The 20,267-nt window shown below is 43.0% G+C and overlaps 1 protein-coding gene across 1 annotated transcript; it reads left to right on the top strand.

Annotated features, from left to right (window-relative positions):
• The first annotated feature begins 2,802 nt into the window (after nt 1-2,802).
• On the top strand, nt 2,803-20,141 carry CDH17 (cadherin 17, LI cadherin (liver-intestine)). Its single transcript, XM_009579406.1, has 12 exons — nt 2,803-2,929; nt 5,536-5,605; nt 8,534-8,632; nt 9,289-9,426; nt 10,976-11,114; nt 12,300-12,458; nt 13,132-13,331; nt 15,074-15,205; nt 16,078-16,228; nt 16,962-17,177; nt 18,434-18,510; nt 20,073-20,141. The coding sequence occupies exons 2-12, from the start codon at nt 5,561-5,563 to the stop codon at nt 20,139-20,141; spliced, it is 1,425 nt and encodes a 474-aa protein (XP_009577701.1). The 5' UTR covers nt 2,803-2,929; nt 5,536-5,560.
• The last annotated feature ends 126 nt before the right edge of the window (nt 20,142-20,267 follow it).

Raw genomic sequence — 20,267 nt, 5'->3', positions numbered from 1 at the left:
CAGGAATGACCAGGTCTCTGTATAACTGAAATGAAGGGCATAATATGTCCCAATGCAGAAGTAGTATTAGGAAGGGTAGTAAGAATAACTTTGTTAAATCAGAGCTCTTCAGTGTCTTCAAACTCACAAAGGAAGCACAAAGACAGTCATAAGTAGGTTACACCACTAAAGGTGAGTATATAGCATAGGCAAATGTAGACAAAATCAGAATTACAGAAGTGCAACTAGCAATGCAATGAAGATAACATGAAAATACTTTATAAGTGCATTGGTAAGAGTTGCATTGCTCAAGAAATACTGTTTGTAAGAGCCTGTCCTCAGCAGCACTGGGAAGTCTCACCTGGGAGAATCTGGGGCACAGCTCATCAGCAAAGGTGGAGAGTGACTGAACAGCATCCAGAGGACAACCACGTGAATGAGCAGATGTCTGGAAGTACCCCAATGGGTTACCTATGGAGACTGGGATAGGCCATTATTTGCACTTTTTACAATCAGGGAGGTTGCAGGTGTAGCTGATTCTGCCTCAGAAGTAGAAGAACTAGATAACCAGAAACTTGAGTTTCCGTTAAGCATTATTTTTCTATGCTGCTTTTTCCTCCACTGGTGCTAGCTCATTTTGACACATATTGATGGTGTTGTGAAATTATCATGCCCTAAGAGATCTATAAAAGAAATATTTTCTAAACAAGCAGAAAAGGAAAGAAGCTGAGGTCAGGGAGGTCCTGTTAGTTTTGGAAATGGAAGAGGTACATGGAGAGACATCAGGTGAATCAAAACAAGGAGTAAAAGTAAAAAGACAATGAGAAAAAATGAAAAAGGAGCGAGGGAGGAATGACGAAACTGATAAATGGGGAGAGTGAAAAGGATGTGACTAATGATATGAGAAGAGTTGTTTCTGGAAAAACTGACTCGTTGAACAATGATTCACACGATAAACACCTGGACGTTTGCCGCCTTTTCATCAGATTTACTCAGAGAAACAGCTGGCTCAAGGCACCAGTCTCAGTGCTGAGTTTCTTCTTGTGATTTTATCTGTGGCACTGTGTTATGACTGTTGTAAAGCCTTAAGTGCTTCTGGACTTTGTAATGTGTTTGACATGGGAGATTTTTTTTCCTGTGTGGTTACAACCTGTAAGCAGTTGCTCTGCGGCTGGGGAATTATTTCAGCCAGAGAAAGACGCTAGGGATGAGCGAGCTCACCTCTTCCAGTGACTTTAAAAAGTATAGGCATTCAATTAAGCATATTAGGTACTTTAAATTTGTATTTCAAGTACCCCACTGCTCTTCCTAATAATTGGACTTCCAAGCAGAGACTCTAGCATTTGAAAGATAAACGCCTAACTTGTTTATGAGGCTCTTATTTCTGACATAACGACTTGAGTTATTCTGCACTTGTCATGTACAGGAGGGCTGAAAATGACATTAAGAATTTGTTTATGTGAATTTGTTATTGCAGTATGAATTCTGGCTGTTTTGAAATTTATACTTTATGCTGAAAGTACTTCTCATTCATATCCAACTAGTACACAATTAATCTGCATGTAAGTCACTTAAAGTCAACATATTTCCAAGAAAGTTCAATTCCCTCCCCCTCATTGTATTTATTTTGAAATCATTAACAATGAGTTCTAATGCTTTAATGGAAACTGTTGGCTTTGAGCTGTGCTCTAAAGATAACTCGCTGCTAGCAGGCAGCTTTGAGAAAGTCCGAATCATTCTGAGTGCGTGAGCAAATGGAGAACAGTTGTATTTGAAAGCAGGCTGAAAGCACAGTCTAGAGGTTTTTTCTTGGAGAAACAGATGCTGATTTTGAGGGAAAAGTGTGATCTGAAGCACAAACAGAAAACTCTCCTTTCCCAGAATTGTATGCCTTCCAGCTGTAAGCAATTTGAAACACTTCTTTCTTTGGATGCAAAATAGTTAATGCGCTGCACAAATAATTTAACCACGTTCAAGAGCAATCTAACATACTGAGGAAACTGAAAGCAGAAGTTAGAACCTGGATGAAAAGTAACATTTTGTGAGAGAATAAAATAAGCTTGTTCAAAACTTCTGAAATTAAGCATGATATTAAAAACTGAGTTAGCAGAAAGCATAACATTTTAAGGATTATGATTTTTTAAAAACTTCTGTTTTTTCCAAATATATTTTGTTTACAGTCCGGTTGATTTCAATTACCTTTACTAGAGGTTCTATAATGCAGACACTAGCAGGGACTGGTTCCCTTGAAAGGCTGAAAACCCAGACAGATGTGAAAGATGACACACGAGGGAAAGGAATGATTACATCCATTAAGAGATGAGAAATGAGTAAATAGAGTGATTTGCTCAACGTTTCCCGAAGTAAATTTGTTGCAGAGCCCAGACAGAATTTGCACTTTCTGAGTTGATGACTGACTCTCATAACTAGGCTGGGTCCTTCCCATGCACAGGTCTGCTGTGAAAACGAGTAACCTTTATGTCCAAATTCTTGTCTTCTGAATGGGAATTATCCCTGCAACTAGGCAAGTAGCAAACGTTATCTCCACCTGAGGCCCATACCTCCTCCTCTCCACCTCCTCTCCTACAGAAAGAACCACTTTCCCTCTGCAGCTCCAACCGGTGCCCCGCGTGTTCTTTTCTCACAGCCCCACCAAAAAAAAAAATTCAGAAAGATAGTCCCAAAGGACATAAAAATATAGAAGGCTGTACATTATCTCGGAGCTACATTGCTTTCTTACGTGGCTGCCGTTTCATACCACACCTAGTCGTTAAGAATCAATAATTCTCCATGCTGTTAATGTTTGAGCCGCTGAACCTCTAGGGCGAGTCTGAGGAACTATAAACTGTGTGGAGAAGCACAGACGGACACTACCAACCTGTGCAAAGGTGATTCCCACAGCTGAAAGAAAGAAGCATTTTTAGAGGAAAATAAGCTTTTCATGTTACAGGTAAGGGATGATCTAACTGTCATTTCATGGAAAGATTTTAAAAGCCGAAGCGAGGGTTTTGCTGAAGGCTTTTCTGGCAGCGTTAGGAACTCAGCTGTCCTTGTGAAATGGATGACTGCTGTGCTAAGGCTTAGTCTGGTTTGTGTTTCATTTGGATCAATTTCCTCTGTTTTCTCTTTACTGAATTCGAACATCTGAAATCAATCATTTAAAGAAAATCAACATTTTTTTTTTCATGGAACCAAATACTTGTGATTGTTACTGATCTTTAACCTCCGGGAATATTCTTTGTTCTCTGAATGTTTATTATTGAAAGTTGCTGGGATATTTTTGTGTTGGTTATCCTCGAGATTTCTGTTCAGTCAGGGGAACCATAAGGGATTATTAAGGATATAGCACTGAGAAGAAACTAAGAAATGGAGGGGAAAATATGGCTACAGTCCTCAGCCAGATCTCAGGCTGCTTTTAGTTAAGCTGATCCTACTGTAATCCTGAAACTGCCTATTATTGAAAACTTTTGTATGAGTTTATATATGCTGAAACTCTGTTCTGAGTGACAGAGGAGTATGTATTTTGGGGCTTTGGTCCTTGGCAATGCAATGCTTCATGAGACTTGGTAGCAGCTTCCAGGCAAAAATGAATGTTCGAGGGCTGATCAAGCCACTCATCCTGGCCTTGCAATAGGCACCGCAAATGGCACGACATTAAGGAATGGTATTTATATTCAAAGAGAAGGGAACAGCAAAGGCACTTATCATGCAATCTACGAAATGGCTCTATTTCCACTGCTGTGTTTCGTAGTTGGATCTGGACAGAGACACCTGGCCGAGACACAGCGCAGTCGGACAGCCACGTGAAGGAGCACATTTTCCAGCATTTTCTGTCCCTTACACTAAGGCTGGACGTGTCCCTTCCTTAAATTTTCTCCTCACCATAGTAGGTCTTGCTCCTTCTCTTTCCCCTGAATCCAGACGGTGGTATCCCCAGACCACACCATACCCTTTTTCCTCACCTCTTGGTGGCCTCGCCCCAGGACTTCTAGCTCCCTGGTGTCCCTCCACCGCCGGCTGGCCGAGGGGCACGTACAGCCATGCCTCCCCGGGGGCACACACTGTGGCCTTACCCTCGGGGCAGGGCATGCCTTTGGGCCCTCTGTCCCACCTGCCACCCCAAATTAATAAGGAATTAGTTTTTTGAAGTTTCCACCCTGCTACTAAGTGCGGCTGAAACTGGCCAATATATTCAGAAGAGACCAGGAGGAGGGGAGCGGAGAGGCTGTCAGACAGCGGAACTGAACAAATTTCTGTCGACTAACTGAAATATCAGCAACGGTCTTGGTTCAAAGTGCCTTCTCAGGAGGTTCAAAGTGTCTTCTCTACCCTTCTGTCTTGCCTGTGCCAAGCCCCAGCTCCTCCAGCTGCAGGCACCTACAGGGGGTTCACCTTCAGCCCTTGTTTCCTGGCAAATTTAATTATTTTCCTGATCACCTCTGGTTTCAAAGGACGGAAAAATTATTTTCTTCCAGTACCAAGGCAGCTAGCTCCTGCCCAAGGAAAGAGCCCAGTAATTTCAAAGGGTGTAATTGCACACACAGTAAGACCCTGCTCAGAATGGGATTTGCAAGATAAAATCCTGTGGCAGGTCCTAAAATGAGTGCTGGAGACAATAGCAGTGTGGGCAGAAGTTTCTATATTTACAGGTCCCCTTTTTGGTCAGCCATTGAGGAAAGAAAAGGAGGGGGAAAAAAAAGGCGTGATGGGAAGGCATCTGGAGGGAGCTGTGCCTCCACACTGTCGTCTTCTCCTTGGGAGCCTCCATGGGACAGAGCTGTGGTGGCTGAAGGATACCTATAGGTGTGAGCCAAGTAACATGGAGCACCACTGAAGATGGCAGCACTGTTCGCCAGCTTCACCTGCCTTCAGAACCGGCCTTGTCCTTTTTTGTTAAAATCTAGAAGTAGTGAGAAAGCAAGATTTCACTTTTGAGGAACTCGTCTAGTTTCCAGGAAGATGTAACACAAGTCACTGCAGTGTGTGCTCAGGATTTTTTTGAAATTCGAGGCTGGCAGTACTCCTTGGACTTGGAAATTTCGTTTCCAGTAGCCGTGTTGTTTTGAGGGGTGCAGACACCCCCGGCTTCCTCTGCCTCTGCAAGATGCACTGAACAGTTGTTTTTTGTGAACGGAAGACATGGGCCACAGAATGGCCACTGCAAGACCTTCATCTTCTTGTGGTTACAGTGTTTCCTGTGAATGTGTTGTTGCCTTCAGTAAAGCAGAAATGAAAATGGGGCTTGCGCGACATAGAACGGTGAGGTTGCGTGGCTTGAAGTTTTGCGCCAGCCTCAACCTCTGACAGCTGTTTGAGGCTTTCACAGCATGTGGCACCTCCTGCACCATTGGGGACGGACCTGACGGGCACGACCTTCCTGGCCCGCCCGGTGACGCCAGCGGTCTCACCTCCCATGGGCAGAGCTGCGCCTGGTCCTTCAGGGCTCACTCCTCGGCTGCTCTCTCCCTACAGCCTGGGGAAAGCTTAGCCGTAGCCTTTGTTCGCGAATTGGGCCAGCTCTATGGGGTTACAGTGACTATCACCTCTTCTTTGCAGGAGCTGAAGCAAAGCATATTCCAGCATGTTTAAGCTGCGTGGACTTCAATTTCTGCTCGTCATTCACTCGGTGAGTTACAGCTTTTCCTTTGTTTATCTGGGAGCAAACGGCAAAGGTTGCCTGCGAGCCTCTGAGCTCTAACCCGTGGGGCGTCCCAGTCTGCCGGTCAGGCTGGCAGCGTGTGCCCGCAGAGCAGAGCGGCTGTAACTCTGGGTGTGGGAGTGCGGCCCCGACACGTGTGTGACCCCATGGCCAAAAGTTAAGAAGACGTGTCAATAATTAGGAAAAAAACCTTTAAAAATCTGAGAAGAAACCAATTTATCTATTTTGCCTCTTGTAGTTCCTCCTTAGATATTACTTTTTTCAGTAAGTGGATTTCACGCTAGAAAAGATTTAAAAACACAATCACCAAACAGTGAAGACATCTGTGTCGTGTGTTCATGTGTACTATAATCCATACATGTGCTGACATATTAAATGTATTCTAAGACATTTAATGGCACATAGTTTAAACCATGCATATTAATTATTTATCCTCATTATTCCATCTGTGTGAATCCCTTTTCAGAGGATTTTCTGGAATGGAAATGTATTAATTACGCTATTTATGGACCCCATCTATTAAATTCAATAGATTTACTGATATCTGTAAAGGCTACAGTGGTGGCTTCTACTTTACAATTGAAATTAACAGATAAGATTAAAAAATGAGTCAAATTCAAGTCTACAAAAAAAATTCCTCAGAATATGAAGACCCTGGGAGTGGGGTTGATGTGCAGTAGTGAGTACCTTCTTTTTCCTTCCCATTTCAAGAGTTGCTGCCCATGGCAGCGCCGACCCCCATGAAGCCACTCCATAGCCATTACAGCCACCTTCAAAAGGGATGTTAGCCAGACACGGGCCAAGGAGAAAGCCTTATTTCCCCTTCAGGCCCCTGAGTAGTCTTTCATGCTGTCGACATATGTTTGGATATATTTATGGTCCACATAAAGTAATTTTAATTGACAGGAAGAGATAGCTCTTACTTGCTTCAAGCCTGCACTTTGAACCTGTTGGGTTTTATAGCGTCAGCCTTTGTTCCTCCATGGTGAGGAACACGACCAAGCAAAACCCCTCCACAAAATGGCCCTGGGAAAAACCTCCAGGAGCCAGGTTGTGCCCACCATTGCGACACAGGAACAGCTGTCTCGGGTCAGATCCAGGGTCCTGCTATCTTGTCCCTGGCAGAGGCCAGAAATCAGCATTTATACTCTTTCCTGCTATGCATACCTATTGCATGGCTTTTTTGGATATTTTTCTACTGTCACTAGTCTTCACTAGCATCCCTCCCCCTCCTTCCCCAGTTCTCACAATATTCTAGTTTTCCTGTTTGCAAAAAGAGTCACAAACCCTTGTAGGCGAGGAGGGCAGCATCTCTGGCTATTATTAAGCAGAATCTGGTGTTATTCAAACTTTCCTGCTATGCATACCTATTGCATGGCTTTTTTGGATATTTTTCTACTGTCACTAGTCTTCACTAGCATCCCTCCCCCTCCTTCCCCAGTTCTCACAATATTCTAGTTTTCCTGTTTGCAAAAAGAGTCACAAACCCTTGTAGGCGAGGAGGGCAGCATCTCTGGCTATTATTAAGCAGAATCTGGTGTTATTCAAACACCACTTGTGACACACACACAGAGCAACGCTTTAGGGTAAATTGCGCTGAACTTAGCTATGTTTTTGTCATAACCAGAATTAAGTTTTCCCTTGGTAATATGTAAGCTGTGTTTTTCTGTGAGAGACCGAATAGCTGTCCCAGCAGCAATAGGACCAAATCCAGGGGAAAAGTCATGCAAGCAGAGAACATGCACTGATGGAGCCTGACTCCATAGAGTGATGGACAGGGTGGCAATAGCACTCCGAATCTATAAAGCAGAATAAAGTCATTTTTACACCAGAAGAAAGGGATTTTTACCTGTGCAGTCAAATGATGAAGCCCTAATTCCGGCAGGCAGCTCCTCAGCATTGGCAAGACTTTAGTGACAGGGACAGAAGAGTGTACATTCAGGGGAGTTTGGTCTTGCCTTTGGAGAAACAGGTAGATTATCCGAACCGTAGTCCGAATTCTCTTGTGTGCAAGGGCTGCTCTAGGAGGCTGATTTTTACTTTGCTTTTCTTATTTGAAAGCAAGAACAGCCCTGAAACATTAGGGCAGGAGTGTGTCCAGACATCTTTGGGCACTAGGGAGGGGGGGTTTATAAAATTCATATAAAACTCATCAAAAATTTGCCAGAAAAAACACCATGTGAAGGCATTGCCAGCCATTAGGAAGAAAACAGAGGCCGAGACAGACTTGCATTTTTGCCGTGAGGTAGAAGCCAAAGATCAGCAGGATGTGTTTGCTCTGGCTGTGGTTTGCACTCACATGCAACTGATGTGAAAGCACAGGGCCCGAGCAGCTTGCCCAGATCGCCAGGGCACTGGGGGTGGTGGGGTAGGGGACCTGGGGAGGTCCACCTTTTTCCCTTACAAAAAAGGTTTGGATTTACTGAGGAAATTACAAGGGGTGCAGCCCCAATTCCTCCCCATCCCCAGGTGTGGCATTGGTCTCCCAACAGACTTGTGGGGCGTGGGATGGGATGTGGCTGGTCCTGCTGGGAACTCAGGCATGATCCAGAAATGCTTTTATGAATTTCCTCTTGCTCTCAGTCTACCCTCAGCTCTTTGGTGCTTCTATTTGCTCTTGAAGGTAGATCAAATCTCATTTAATTATGTAGTGGTTAGAAAAGAGCAGGGCCCAGGTGTTAGTTTTCAAATTAATTAATAAATAACACTGCTTTTAAAAATGGATGTGCGCTAAAAAACCCAGAGATGCTCAGTGCAAACTAGCAAGAGTCTCCTCCGTTATACTACAGCAAAATAACTTGCAAGAGGCTCAGTGGTGGAGAGCTGCTGTTTGTGCGTGGTGACAGCAGACACCCCTCAGCTGCTTTCCTCCATCCCTTTCTCTCTCTCTCACAGGCTATGTGCCAGGATTTGGGGGACTTGCATGTAACCGGGCCTCTGACGGACATGAATTTCTCTGTTCCAGAGGGAGGGGGAGTGCGCTTCATTTACCAGGTAATCAAGTGTCTCTTGGTATCCACTCCGGTCAAAAACCCCATAGTTTGCACACACTGACCTCACAGGCAGTGTTGTCATCTGCGCTGGTGGGAAGAACAGTCCCCCGAGAGAATCTGAAATTAACTTTGACTTCCTCTATCTGGGAATTCAAGAGTCTACATATAAAAAGCAGGAGACAACCCCTTCTCTCAAACACATTTTAAGAGGATATCCTAAGACAGGGATTAATAAAATCAGCATTCCTAAAGAATGGGTTTCCATGTAACTTGTGTCATCATTTTCCTTCAGCTCTGAGGTTTTCTTCCCAAAGCCATAACCACAGAAGGACAGATCCAGCTCCCAGGCAAATGGAGGATGTGTGTCATTTTTTTCCATTCCCGTGCTCAGACAAAGCCCTGTCCTAAGCAGACGTTTGGTTTGGAAAGAAACCACAGTTGGGATTTCCTGCAGCATTCAGGAAATAATGTGAAAACTCCTCTGTTGAGGATCAGAAAAGAGCAGATTTGTTTGAGCAGGCTCTTGGAATATCTTTCCCCCAGCCAAACACACTGTTGGCAATAGATTTTAAAAGACACAAAAGCACAAAATTACTTCGACTATGGTGAAAATGCTGAAAAAAGGATGGTTTTCCCTCTGATTTTTCCCCATTCTAGTTCACATCTGAGCCACCTGCTGTGAGTTTCAGAGCGACTGGTGAAAAAGATGGAATAATTGACATTGTGCCAAGGACAGGCATCCTGTATCTCAGTGGGTCTCTGGACTGGGAGACCAAAGCAGTGCACAGGCTGCAGGTAAAAACTCAATGAAAAATAGGAAGGGAGGGTTATTCATACTCACCCTTTTTTGGTAAACCTGAAATTAATGGAAAACTGTTGAAATTTCAAATTCTTTCTTTTGTCTATGTTTACAGACAGCTTTTAATTTTTAATATTGAGTTTTGCTGAAAGACGCATGGTTTTATAGTTCTGAAAGACTTTGCACAGGAAAACGCTCCTTAGCACAGGAAGGTTATGTTGAGAAAACAAAAATTACCCTGATGCCAACACCAATCCTTTAATTCTCCTAATATGAGGAGGACACTTGACTGGACGTGAAATCTGGCCCCATGAATGAGATTCGCTTGTTATCCCTGAAGACTGATAGGGTGGATTCCATGGCTGGGATGGGAAAATAAACCGTTGTAATCTACTTAGGAAGATTATAATCTATCTAGTGACAAATGGTGTGAATAAATGACATTTAGACACAGAAGCACAGATCTAACCTCTGTTAGATAACAGCAGAAAGCTGTTTGGCAGATGTCGGAGGCTGTTAGAGGAAAGAGCATTGTGTGCTTGTCCTGCTATTATACTCTTTTCATAAGGATCTCATCGTAAACACTGTTGGGAGTGGGACGACAGCGGGTAGGCGATCTTTTGGTCTCAGTATAGCCTTGTGCTCTTACTCTGTCAAAAATGGTATTGTCTTTTTCTGAGTCACTAGCAACTGAGAAGGAGATGATCATGAGAGGATCAGTATCTCAACAGACAAAGTACATGATGATGTTTTAGCTAGCCTTAGCTATCTTTCTAAAGTCTAGCACTTCAGGGTTAATGGTTTCATGTTCTCAGCTCTAAAGCACCCTTGGATTGCTATTAGAGAGGACAATTTTCTAGCCCCAGAAGTTGTTAACCCTAAACATGGGAATCCTTTACAGACAAGAAAAAGTGATGACAGAACTGAAAAATGATACTTGGTTTGGCTTAAATAATCATGATTTGATCTATTATGTGCAAACAAAATAAAGTCTGACAGACATAATATATACTTGGTGCTTTAAAGTCAAAGAAGGCTGAAAAATAAGAAGCCAAATTGTTTGGAACAAAAACGTAATCAGAACTAAGAATTAAGTTTTCTTTACAAACCCTTAGATCAGCCTATTTTTCTGGTTGATATTTAAAATAGCACACTTGAGTCTGCTATATCATGTTGGGTTTTCTCCTTGTTCTTCAGAGAGTAAGAGAGTATCTATTTCCATTAAAGAAAAGTATGAGGTCTAAGCTGTGCAAGAACACAAGTAGTCTGCTGAGACTGGAAGTGAGAAATTGCCCTCCGAAAAGTGTCATCAGAAGCAGGAGCAGGTTATTTTGTGTTGTTGGCATTATGTGCTGTGGCGAATTATTGTCAGTGAGCTACCGTGGTAAATTTGTCCTTGTAGATGGAACCACCCAGTGATGGCTCTCACCAGATTTTCATCACAGTAAGAATGACTTGGAATTTGACATCCTGATGTTCATTTATGTCTCTTAATTTATCTACTTGAAAATATTTCTTTGCTGTTCCTTCTTTTTCCAAATCAAGGTGGAAAGTCTGGATGAAAAGGGAAACATAGTGAAAGGTCCATACACTGTTACAATACATGTGGAGGATATCAATGACAACCCACCAGAATTTGACCAGACGAAGTACACTGGAGTAGTGAGGCAGAACTCCCGTCCAGGTAATCATCATAATAATTAAATATTATAGTTAACAGGAAGGTAGGTAGATTAGTTAAACAGGAAGATAAAGTGGGTGCTATACTTCAACAAGCTGAAAAAAGATCAGTTTTCCTACCCACAAGGTTGTACAAAATAAGGATACCAGCATGTATAATATAATGAAAGGGCAAAGAGATGACCACTATGTGGTGTAAAGGGATGAGTGTAATCAAAAATATTTCACAGTACTTGTTGCTTTGTGAGTATCACTTAATAGGCAAATATTGCTGCCCTCACCATTGCACTGAAAAGAACCCCTATGCTAGAAGGAGTTTAAAGTTTAAAAGTTACCAAAAACTATACAGAAAGAGAATGCTAAGAATATGTAAGTCTTTACACATCATGAAATAAAATGCCAGTGTAGATGCGGGGTATGTGTTTACTGCGACTGATGTTTCTCAGAACATGGGCTGATCCGTGGTATTTAGGAGAGAGCCTTAGATTATGGATTGCGGTGATCCAGTCCAGAAATTTTCGAGACGCACATCTTGGAAATGAAACAAAGGACTCAGCCAGCTGTTATCACTGTGACTATGGACTCAGGAAGAAACTTCCCCTAAAGAATACACATATAAAACTCCATGGGGTCAGAAAACCATTCTGCAATATTTTACTGTATTCAACCGCATCCAAGTCAAAAAGATTTTGAATGTTGCATTGGTGATCACAAGGCAAAAATTCACTTACGTTACCATGCATTTCCATATTTGTTTTCACTGTATGATTGTTTCTTTAATTATAACTGTGTCACAGCTGTAGGATATTTTTCTCAAGCTGCTTTGGGTTGAACTGATTTGTATAAGGACTGCAAAGTGGCCTTAAAGAGAGATACCAGTGAGCTACATTCTGGGTGTAGGCACTCTTGGGTGGTAGATAGCTCTCCGAGTTAGCTCTGTCACCTTCTTCATCACCTTCTTCACACCTGTTGTGATCCTACTAAGCAGAGCTGGTGGAGGCAGGACCTGTGGGATGGTACACAGGCAATGTAACCTCCACACAGAAGCACGACTTAGCATGAAAAATGCATTATGAAACAACTGCAGCTCCTCATAAGCTACCTTCCTGGCTTGAGAGCTCTGCTCGAATGGACTATGTGTTGAGGTTTCAGTCTCCTCTTACCACTCTTTCTTCTCTAATCTGAACAGGCAAACCCTTCATGTACGTCCACGCCACGGACCGCGATGATCCTACAACTCCCCATGCACAGCTGATGTACAGCATTCTCCACCATTTTCCCAACCCTTATACAGAAATGCTTTTCCAGATCGATAGTGTAACTGGAGCAATCTCACCGAGTAAGACGGGTATGTAAAAAGATTCTTGTTTGTCAAAAAGCAAGCATGAGTTCTTGGGTGTACCTAGGAACAAAACAACACCACAGCCCTGATGTTAAATTCTGAATAAATGTAGTCAGTGGGACATACTCCACTGAGGCCCTGGTTTTGGGGAACTTTGTTTGTGTCCCACCAAATTCAAGGGAAGTTAGCAGAAATGGAGATTGGGATCTAAAAGTACAGTAAGAAGAGAGGTAGATCCTTTGGCCCTCAGGATTACGCTGAGGCATATCTTGGGACTAATTCTCTTCCTTGAAATCTAGAAAACAAAAATCAGTGACATGAAAAATGCAGAGAAAACTCAGCTGGCCACATGATCCCAACCAAACTGCAATGATTTAAAAACCCTGTCTCTTCTGCTGGGCTGAACAAGTGCCTAACTGGAGTGAGGGCTGTTCAGTGATGCATCTGCACAACATGAAACCACAGCACAGAGGTCTCATACGATTACGTCCACATGATGCTGTGCTGCATCATTCAGATAAGCCAGAGGAAATGGCTTGCTGAGATTTGGCACAGAGGCCCATCTAAGGAGTGAGCCTGGAGCAGATGAAGCAGCATGGTGCATGTAGGAGGCAATGGGCAGATGAACCATCTCCACAGCCTCTGCTTCATTTCACTTGGCTCTTTGCTCTGTCTCTAGGCTCTTATTACTTAGATCCTCAAAAGCAGGACACCTTCACGCTCGTCGTCACCGTGAAGGACATGGCAGGGACGACAACGAATGCTTTCACCAGCAGCGCCGATGTGATCATCACTGTGAAGGAGAGCCTGTGGAAAGCTCCCCCCACCATCCGCATCCAAGAAAACTCAACCCAGGTCCACCCTGTCAACATCAGCCAGGTAGGGCCCTTTGCTGCGCTCCCTGCACCTCTCCTTGATGCCACAGAATCGTTTTCTCCCAGCTGACTGTGAAGGTGTTCCCACGGCATTCAATACCAGGCTCTTCAGAAGGACTTTGGCACATTCCTGTTATTTTTTGTATGGTATCCTTTGGAAATGATCTTTAGCGCAGGTCTCATTAACTTATTGTTAGCATGAAAGTTAATGGTTTGGAGATGACTGAGATACAGTCAATACAAACATTAGAGTGACTGGACTTTACCCTTCAGTTTGGAGAGGCTGTTAGCACTGCCTCTGTGTGAGAATATCCCATGGATAGAGGAAAAATTTGGAGAATTTGGTTACACCGCAATGACTGGAAGAAAAAGGGTGCTTTACAAGGCTATTTGGCAGAATATGAAGGATAAAGCTCATGAGACACCCCAAGGGAGCTCCCAGACACACATGTGGCAGTTGGGTGCCTCTGCGAAGGTGCTGCTCTTCTCTCCCGATGGGTTTCTTTGACCGCTTCCAGACTCGCTCTAACACCATGGGCCTTCCAGGCTTTGGGCAAACCAAGAGCTAACCTGATGAAGGTTATTTTGAGGTTAGCTTCTTCGATCTGCAGAAGAACCTGGCAGGGGACCAGCTCCACTGCAACCCTGCTGTGGTTGTCCCCCACACTCCGGGCCATCTGCTATGACCAGTTTTGTGTGATGCAGCACACGTGCTATATCAAAAGTACCTAGGAAGGACTGAAATGCCCTCCTGCAGTGTCCTGCACTCCCACCGTATTCCTCTTTTCATAGTGCAAACGCAAAATATTTTGCCGATAACTGCAGACCGATAGCGATGTATACATCAGTAAATATTAACTAACAGACCTGCAGCCTTTCAGAAATGTTTGGCTTTGAAAAATGCCTTGGCACTGACACCCCCAATGCCGTCATTCCGTGGACATGGCAGAATTCCTCGGATCCTGTTTGCAAGAGTAACTGACTCGGTGCTATTCCCTGGCCTCACCGGCCTTAGTGACAGCCCAAGGAAGTCCAGAGTGAAAACAGGTGGAAGAAAAACTAACAGGCAACGGTGCTCCCATTCTGGAGTCACTTGTATATAAATTTCACGTGGCAGCCAGTGACATGTTGATTCTGCCTAGGGGAAAATGAAATGCAGTTGCTGTTATATAGTATAAAGCATAAACAGCAATACTGACTCTTTCATTAATTTGGCAGTCTGTTTACTGCATTTCATTTTAAATCTGAAGCACCCCACTAAAGATCCTTCATCACAGACTTTGATGCATGTAAAGAGCATGCACACACATACGTGCAGATAGGTACTGGATATTTGTTTTGTTGTTCCACATCTCTGAATTAGATAAACCAAAACAATAGGTAGGAATAGACAGTGTAAGGAGATGGAATAAATTAGTGTCAAGACATTCAAATACATATAATGCTTTCTTCTCATGTATCACCGTTTAGCTCCACATCCCAAAACCCTTCCATAAAAAGGTAAGTGTCATAGCCCAGCTGGAGAAACTGAGGTAAAATGGCTTCACCACAACAATTCAGAGAGCAGAGGTGGATTATCAGTCTGGTTTTGTGCAGCTCGTCCCAAGAGCCTGCCAAACTGTTAATTTTCTGGATTATGAAGCTAACAAGAATGCAACCTTTTCTGTTTGTGGTCCAGAAATGATCCCTGTTAAATCTCAGTCTACGCTTCTGACTTCCTATCCTGACTTATTTTTGTGTTTTTAGGTGCACTCAAATGAGCCAGATGTAATTTATGACCTTTTAGAAAAAGAAAAGCTGCCCAGGCTCCCATTTTCCATCGATCAGAATGGGGTTATTTATGTAACTGAACCATTGGACAGAGAAGAAAAGGATGCTGTAAGTAAACACATAAAACCTCACTGGTGGGAGAGACCATAGCAGGAAGCTGATTATTGGTGTGGGAGTAAATACGAGAAAGCTCACTAAAAAGGACAGAGGGGGAAAAAAAGAAATAAAAGCTTTATTACTTGTCATTTCTGTTTGAGAATGACTTGACAGATATGAAAGCACATTCATCCACTACACTGTAAACTGCCTTCAGTTTGGTACCCTACACCACTTCTCCATGGGCCCGGCAGTAGCAATCACTGCCCACAGCGTGTGTATAACGTACAACAGGGATCAACCATGGCAGGGTTGTAGGTGCATGAGCAAGAGGTAGGCAGTGGCATTTGTGGAGGGCAGGAGATTTGGATGTTTCAGATCTACTCCAGATCTCAGGGGCCCCAGGGATCTCTCCACAGCAGAAGCAGAGTTTAACTTTTAACTTCCAGTTGCAACCATAAAGTTACTCTGAAGTTCCCCATCTGGGGGTCTTTTAGACAGAAAACCCTCTGTCCCCTTTTGTTCTTGGAGGAAATTTGGGCACAGAATAGGCCAGGGATCAGATATGCTGGAGGAATCCTATCTCTGTATGTGACAGATGAATTTGCAAAGTGACAGAAATGAGATATTCCTGCTTTTCTTGAATTTTTACAAGAGCAAGTTCAGAGCACAGTGAAGTATTCAGGACTTTTAAATTCTTTTGAGAAAGACCTCAGGCACTAAGGTGTGATGGAAGAGTTCTGAATTAAACAGAATGAAAGTACTGAACAAACATATGAAAGGCTATTTCATTTGCATGGAATGCTCCCATAGTTACACATTTAAATGCAAAATATTGTCACAGTGGACATTCAACACATCTAATCTCAATATTCTTATTGCAGTATGCTTTCTTTGCGGTCACAAAAGATAATACAGGAGAACTGGTGGACAAGCCTCTGCACATTCATGTTATTGTGGAAGACATTAATGACAATCCCCCTGTGTGCCAGCAGGCCCTCACTGTAATTGAAGTTCAAGAAAATGAAGGTGGAGGTAAGAAAACAGCTTCTACTCATTTATACACATTATTCTGGTCCTGTTACTGTTTCCAGCTGTGTGCAAATAAAGCTAGAAATTCTGATCTCAAAGACTAAAATGTAGCTCTCCTACAGAAATGTTTTCCTGTGCATATCGCTCTGTTGTTTTCACTTCAATAATTCATGTGGAAAGGATTTAAATAACCTGAGAAGGACAGACCCAAGACCTCTACTTAAAAAATGCTGTTCCATTTAAAACGTAAAATTGCATTTTCGCACAACCACAGTTTTGGACAACTGCTTAGAACATAAAAAGAAAAACACCCATTTTATTACTAATACAAGAAATACTGCTCTAAAAGTGGCATTAACCCATTTTCCCTCATCCAGATGCTCTTCCAGCATAATGCCTTTGACTTCAATGGACCGTTACCGAAATTTGTCCCTAAGTCTTCACATCGGTTATTTGGTTTCAAGGCTAAAGTGTCTGTTGTCACAGTCGCTTCTTCTGATCAAAACACGTAGCCCAGTCCTTTTGGACTGCCCCAAGCCTAAAAGAGCTGGTTGGGATGCTAAAGGAAAAACTCCCAGAAGTCAAATGATTGCGTCCGTTGAAGTGTTTTCCACGCAGTTGTATTTTTATTGCCCCTCTACTCTTTGCATTGGTATCACTGTTGTCAGCGTGTACCTCTGTGGAGAAATAGGACCACTGCATTATCTGACTGACTCCGGTCTCTCCTCTGCCACAGGAAGTAATATTGGCACCCTGTTTGCTACAGACATGGATGAGAAGGACACCCTTAACTCTCGTCTGCAGTTCAAAATCAAAAGTCAGGTTCCTGCTGTTCCTGCAGATAATCTGTTCTTTATTCAGCAAGACACTGGGACTTTGCAGTTACCTAGCCGTTCGTTAAACAAGCGCATTGCATCCAACTATTCCTTGAAGGTGCTGGTGACAGATGCAGGTATGTAAAGCCTGCTGTTATACATTGGAATAATTTTGTTCACGCTGGCATCCCCAGTGCTTGGTGTCCAAGGGATGAGAGGAGACCTAGAGGATTCGCTGGAAGCAGCAGCAGCTCTGGGAGCTGGCTTGCTCTGGCATTGCTCTCGAGATGCAGAGAAATTAATCATGATTCATAATGCATGTATGGAAGGAAACCAGCTCTAGGGCAGAGTGTGGATAAACTGGGAAGCTTGTTCACAAGTACTCCAGTAAGAGATTTCCTTCCACAGGGGAAAAAAAATGAAGAGATCATGATTGTGGTTTTCCCCCAAAATCTTTCAAGGGGACTCACTGAAAAAAAATCAAGAAATTAAACACAGCTAATCAGAGAATCCAGATAATGTATTTTAAAAGATTAAGAGCTGAAATTAATCTTCAAAAATAATCTTGTCCATTATGTAAGTTCCCAAGAGTCCTTTGTGGTTCACTGAATGGAAAGGAAACCAAACTCCATACTAAAGCTTAAAGCTTTGTGCTGTGGTCCTTATAGTCAGGCAAAACTTGTGGATGGAGGAACTGGCATGTAAAGAAAGCAGTGTGACATGTCTATAAATGAAATAGCATCACTTAGGCAGATGATATGAAAACCTTGCAGGGGGAAAAGCTGGTGATTTGTTTTGGATGTTTATTTGAATTCCATCCAGTTTTGTTTACAATATTCCTTAACTTTCAGCTCATAAAACATGTCCGTAAAACACTAAAATCCAGCTACATATGAATAGCACACGACCAGACAGAGTATATACTTTTAAAATCACAAACCCACATTGCTATGGGTGCCCGTAATGCTTAGATTTACACAGATCTGAAGTTTACGTCTGGCTATAATGAAAATGAGCGTGCTGCCTGATGGTCCACTAAGAGGACAAGGTAGCATAACAAGCTGGGGCTTATTTTTTGACATGCAGAAGTGATACTTAGAAAGCTAACACAATTCATAGCTATCATCATCCTGGTAAAGGGATATGGTTAAAAAAAAGTGAGGGAAATTAAATGAAACAGGCTGAAGAAATAGGAAAGGTGCATAGTAAGATAGAGGGTGAGGTTCTCACTGACTACGAGATATTGGAGATCAAGTGCTTCTTACATCAGTGGGGCTTTGCTTGGATTGGGTGATTTGGCAGCATTCACTTTTGCTCACAGTGAACCCTTTTGGAGGAAAATTATTTTCAGCAGAAGGGTTGCCATGATGTTGTTTGTTCTTTTTCCATGCAGTATTCGAAACAATCTGTGATGTGCAAATACATGTCATCGACATCAATGATCAGATTCCCATCTTTGAAAAATCAGATGTGAGTATTTCTAACACCATTTTTGATGTCCCAATAATTTTTGATAAAAACGTATGTTTGAGCATACATTCTATGTCTATAGAATGTCAATGGGAAACCAACCATTTACAGAACAAGTAACAGGGCAATCCACTAGTGAAAAAAAAGGCAAGATATTGCTGCAAAGCCTGCATATAAGGTCTATCTAGACAGTAGACAGTGGGACTGACTCATAGTTAATCCAGAAATGTAAGATAATTTGCTCAGTGGAAAACTGTGTGTACAGAAAGAAATTATTCTACTAAAGCAGTTTACTCCAGAAATGTAAGATAATTTTCTCAGTGGAAAACTGTGTGTACAGAAAGAAATTATTCTACTAAAGCAGTTTACTCCAGAAATGTAAGTTCTGGAGGGAAAGAAGGAAGAAAAGGCTTTAAAATTGATTAAAATAGCTAAATGGAAAAAAGCTAACATCTCCCAAGTACCCTTCCAAACATAGTATTAATGTATACAGAAAAGTCAGAGGGTGAATGGAAATCAAAGGCTGTATTTTCTTTAACCAGAAACAGTGGTCCAGTGATCCAGTGATCCATGCCTAAATGCATACTTGCTGCCCTTCGTTCAGGAATGGGTACCAGGCTCTTGCGTCTTCATCTGGCGGAGGTGCTGGCATCTGGCAGAGAGACCTTCCGTGACTTCTGCCTGCTGGCCCAAGCCTCCCTGCAGACACTGCAGTGGCTGGAGTGTCTACATTTAAGTTTCTAAGCTCCCACCATACTTGTAGGCAATGCAGGTGGTGGGCTCAGGAAAGCTGTCTAGCTCATCAGGTGACATTCTCTTGGGGAAGCTGTGTTGGTTTTTGGGCTTTGCTGACAGCATTGCCCAGCTCCCTGTTGATGATAAGGGGAGCTTAGACACATGCCGACTGTGTGCCTAAATAGCAGGCTGTTGACTTTCTCACCTCAAGGTCTCAGTCCAGGACCTGGTCTCAAGATGAGATTGCTGGGTCAGGGCACACATCAAACAGAGTAAATAGAGCTGGGCTGCTAATGTTGCAATGGCCTATGCTGCATGGAGCAATTAAATATTTAACAGTCAGTGGCTAGGATGCTCACTGGGTACAGAGGAGACCTAGGTGTTGTCCCTACTGCTGTAAGCATTGCATGTACGTGGAGTAGTTTCAACAGAGGAGGTAAAAGCTCCTCCAGAGGGTCTGGGACTGCTGCTATACTAGTAGATCACCCACTGACAGAAATCCCATCACCTTTGATAAATGTATGGCTAAAATGGGGGATATAGCAACTTTGCAGAGGGTGTAGTGCCCATCTTGCATCTCTGGGTTCCCCTGGGCAGCGAGGTAGCTCACCTCTACTGCTGCAAGGCACTTCACTAATGCTTTCGTACATCTCTCTAACCTGGTTACATCTCTGCTGTGAAATGCACCCACCACTTCCCTCCCTCACATGGCTGCTGTGCGTTGAAATACATACGTGCTCGTGGGTCACAAGCTTGTTGTAGCGCTTAAGTTTTTATCCGCAGATGGTGCTCGGTGTGTCATGTTTCAACAATCTCTCTCTCCTCAGTATCACAATGTGACTGTTGCAGAAAGTCTCCCGCTAGGACAGGGAGCTCCTACATCATCTACCAAGTGAAGGAAGGAGATCCAAACAACACATTCATCATAGAGACAGATCCTGAAACAAACCGAGGGTTCGTCAAGATTAACAAGGTGAATAGATGGGTTTATTCTTCTCCTTTTTTTATATATATATATATTT

Source organism: Fulmarus glacialis, unplaced genomic scaffold (assembly GCF_000690835.1).
Source record: "Fulmarus glacialis isolate BGI_N327 unplaced genomic scaffold, ASM69083v1 scaffold31236, whole genome shotgun sequence".
NCBI classification, from domain to species: Eukaryota; Metazoa; Chordata; class Aves; order Procellariiformes; family Procellariidae; genus Fulmarus; species Fulmarus glacialis.
Note: the sequence above shows the minus strand (reverse complement) of the source record. Positions and strands in the feature narration are given on the sequence as shown.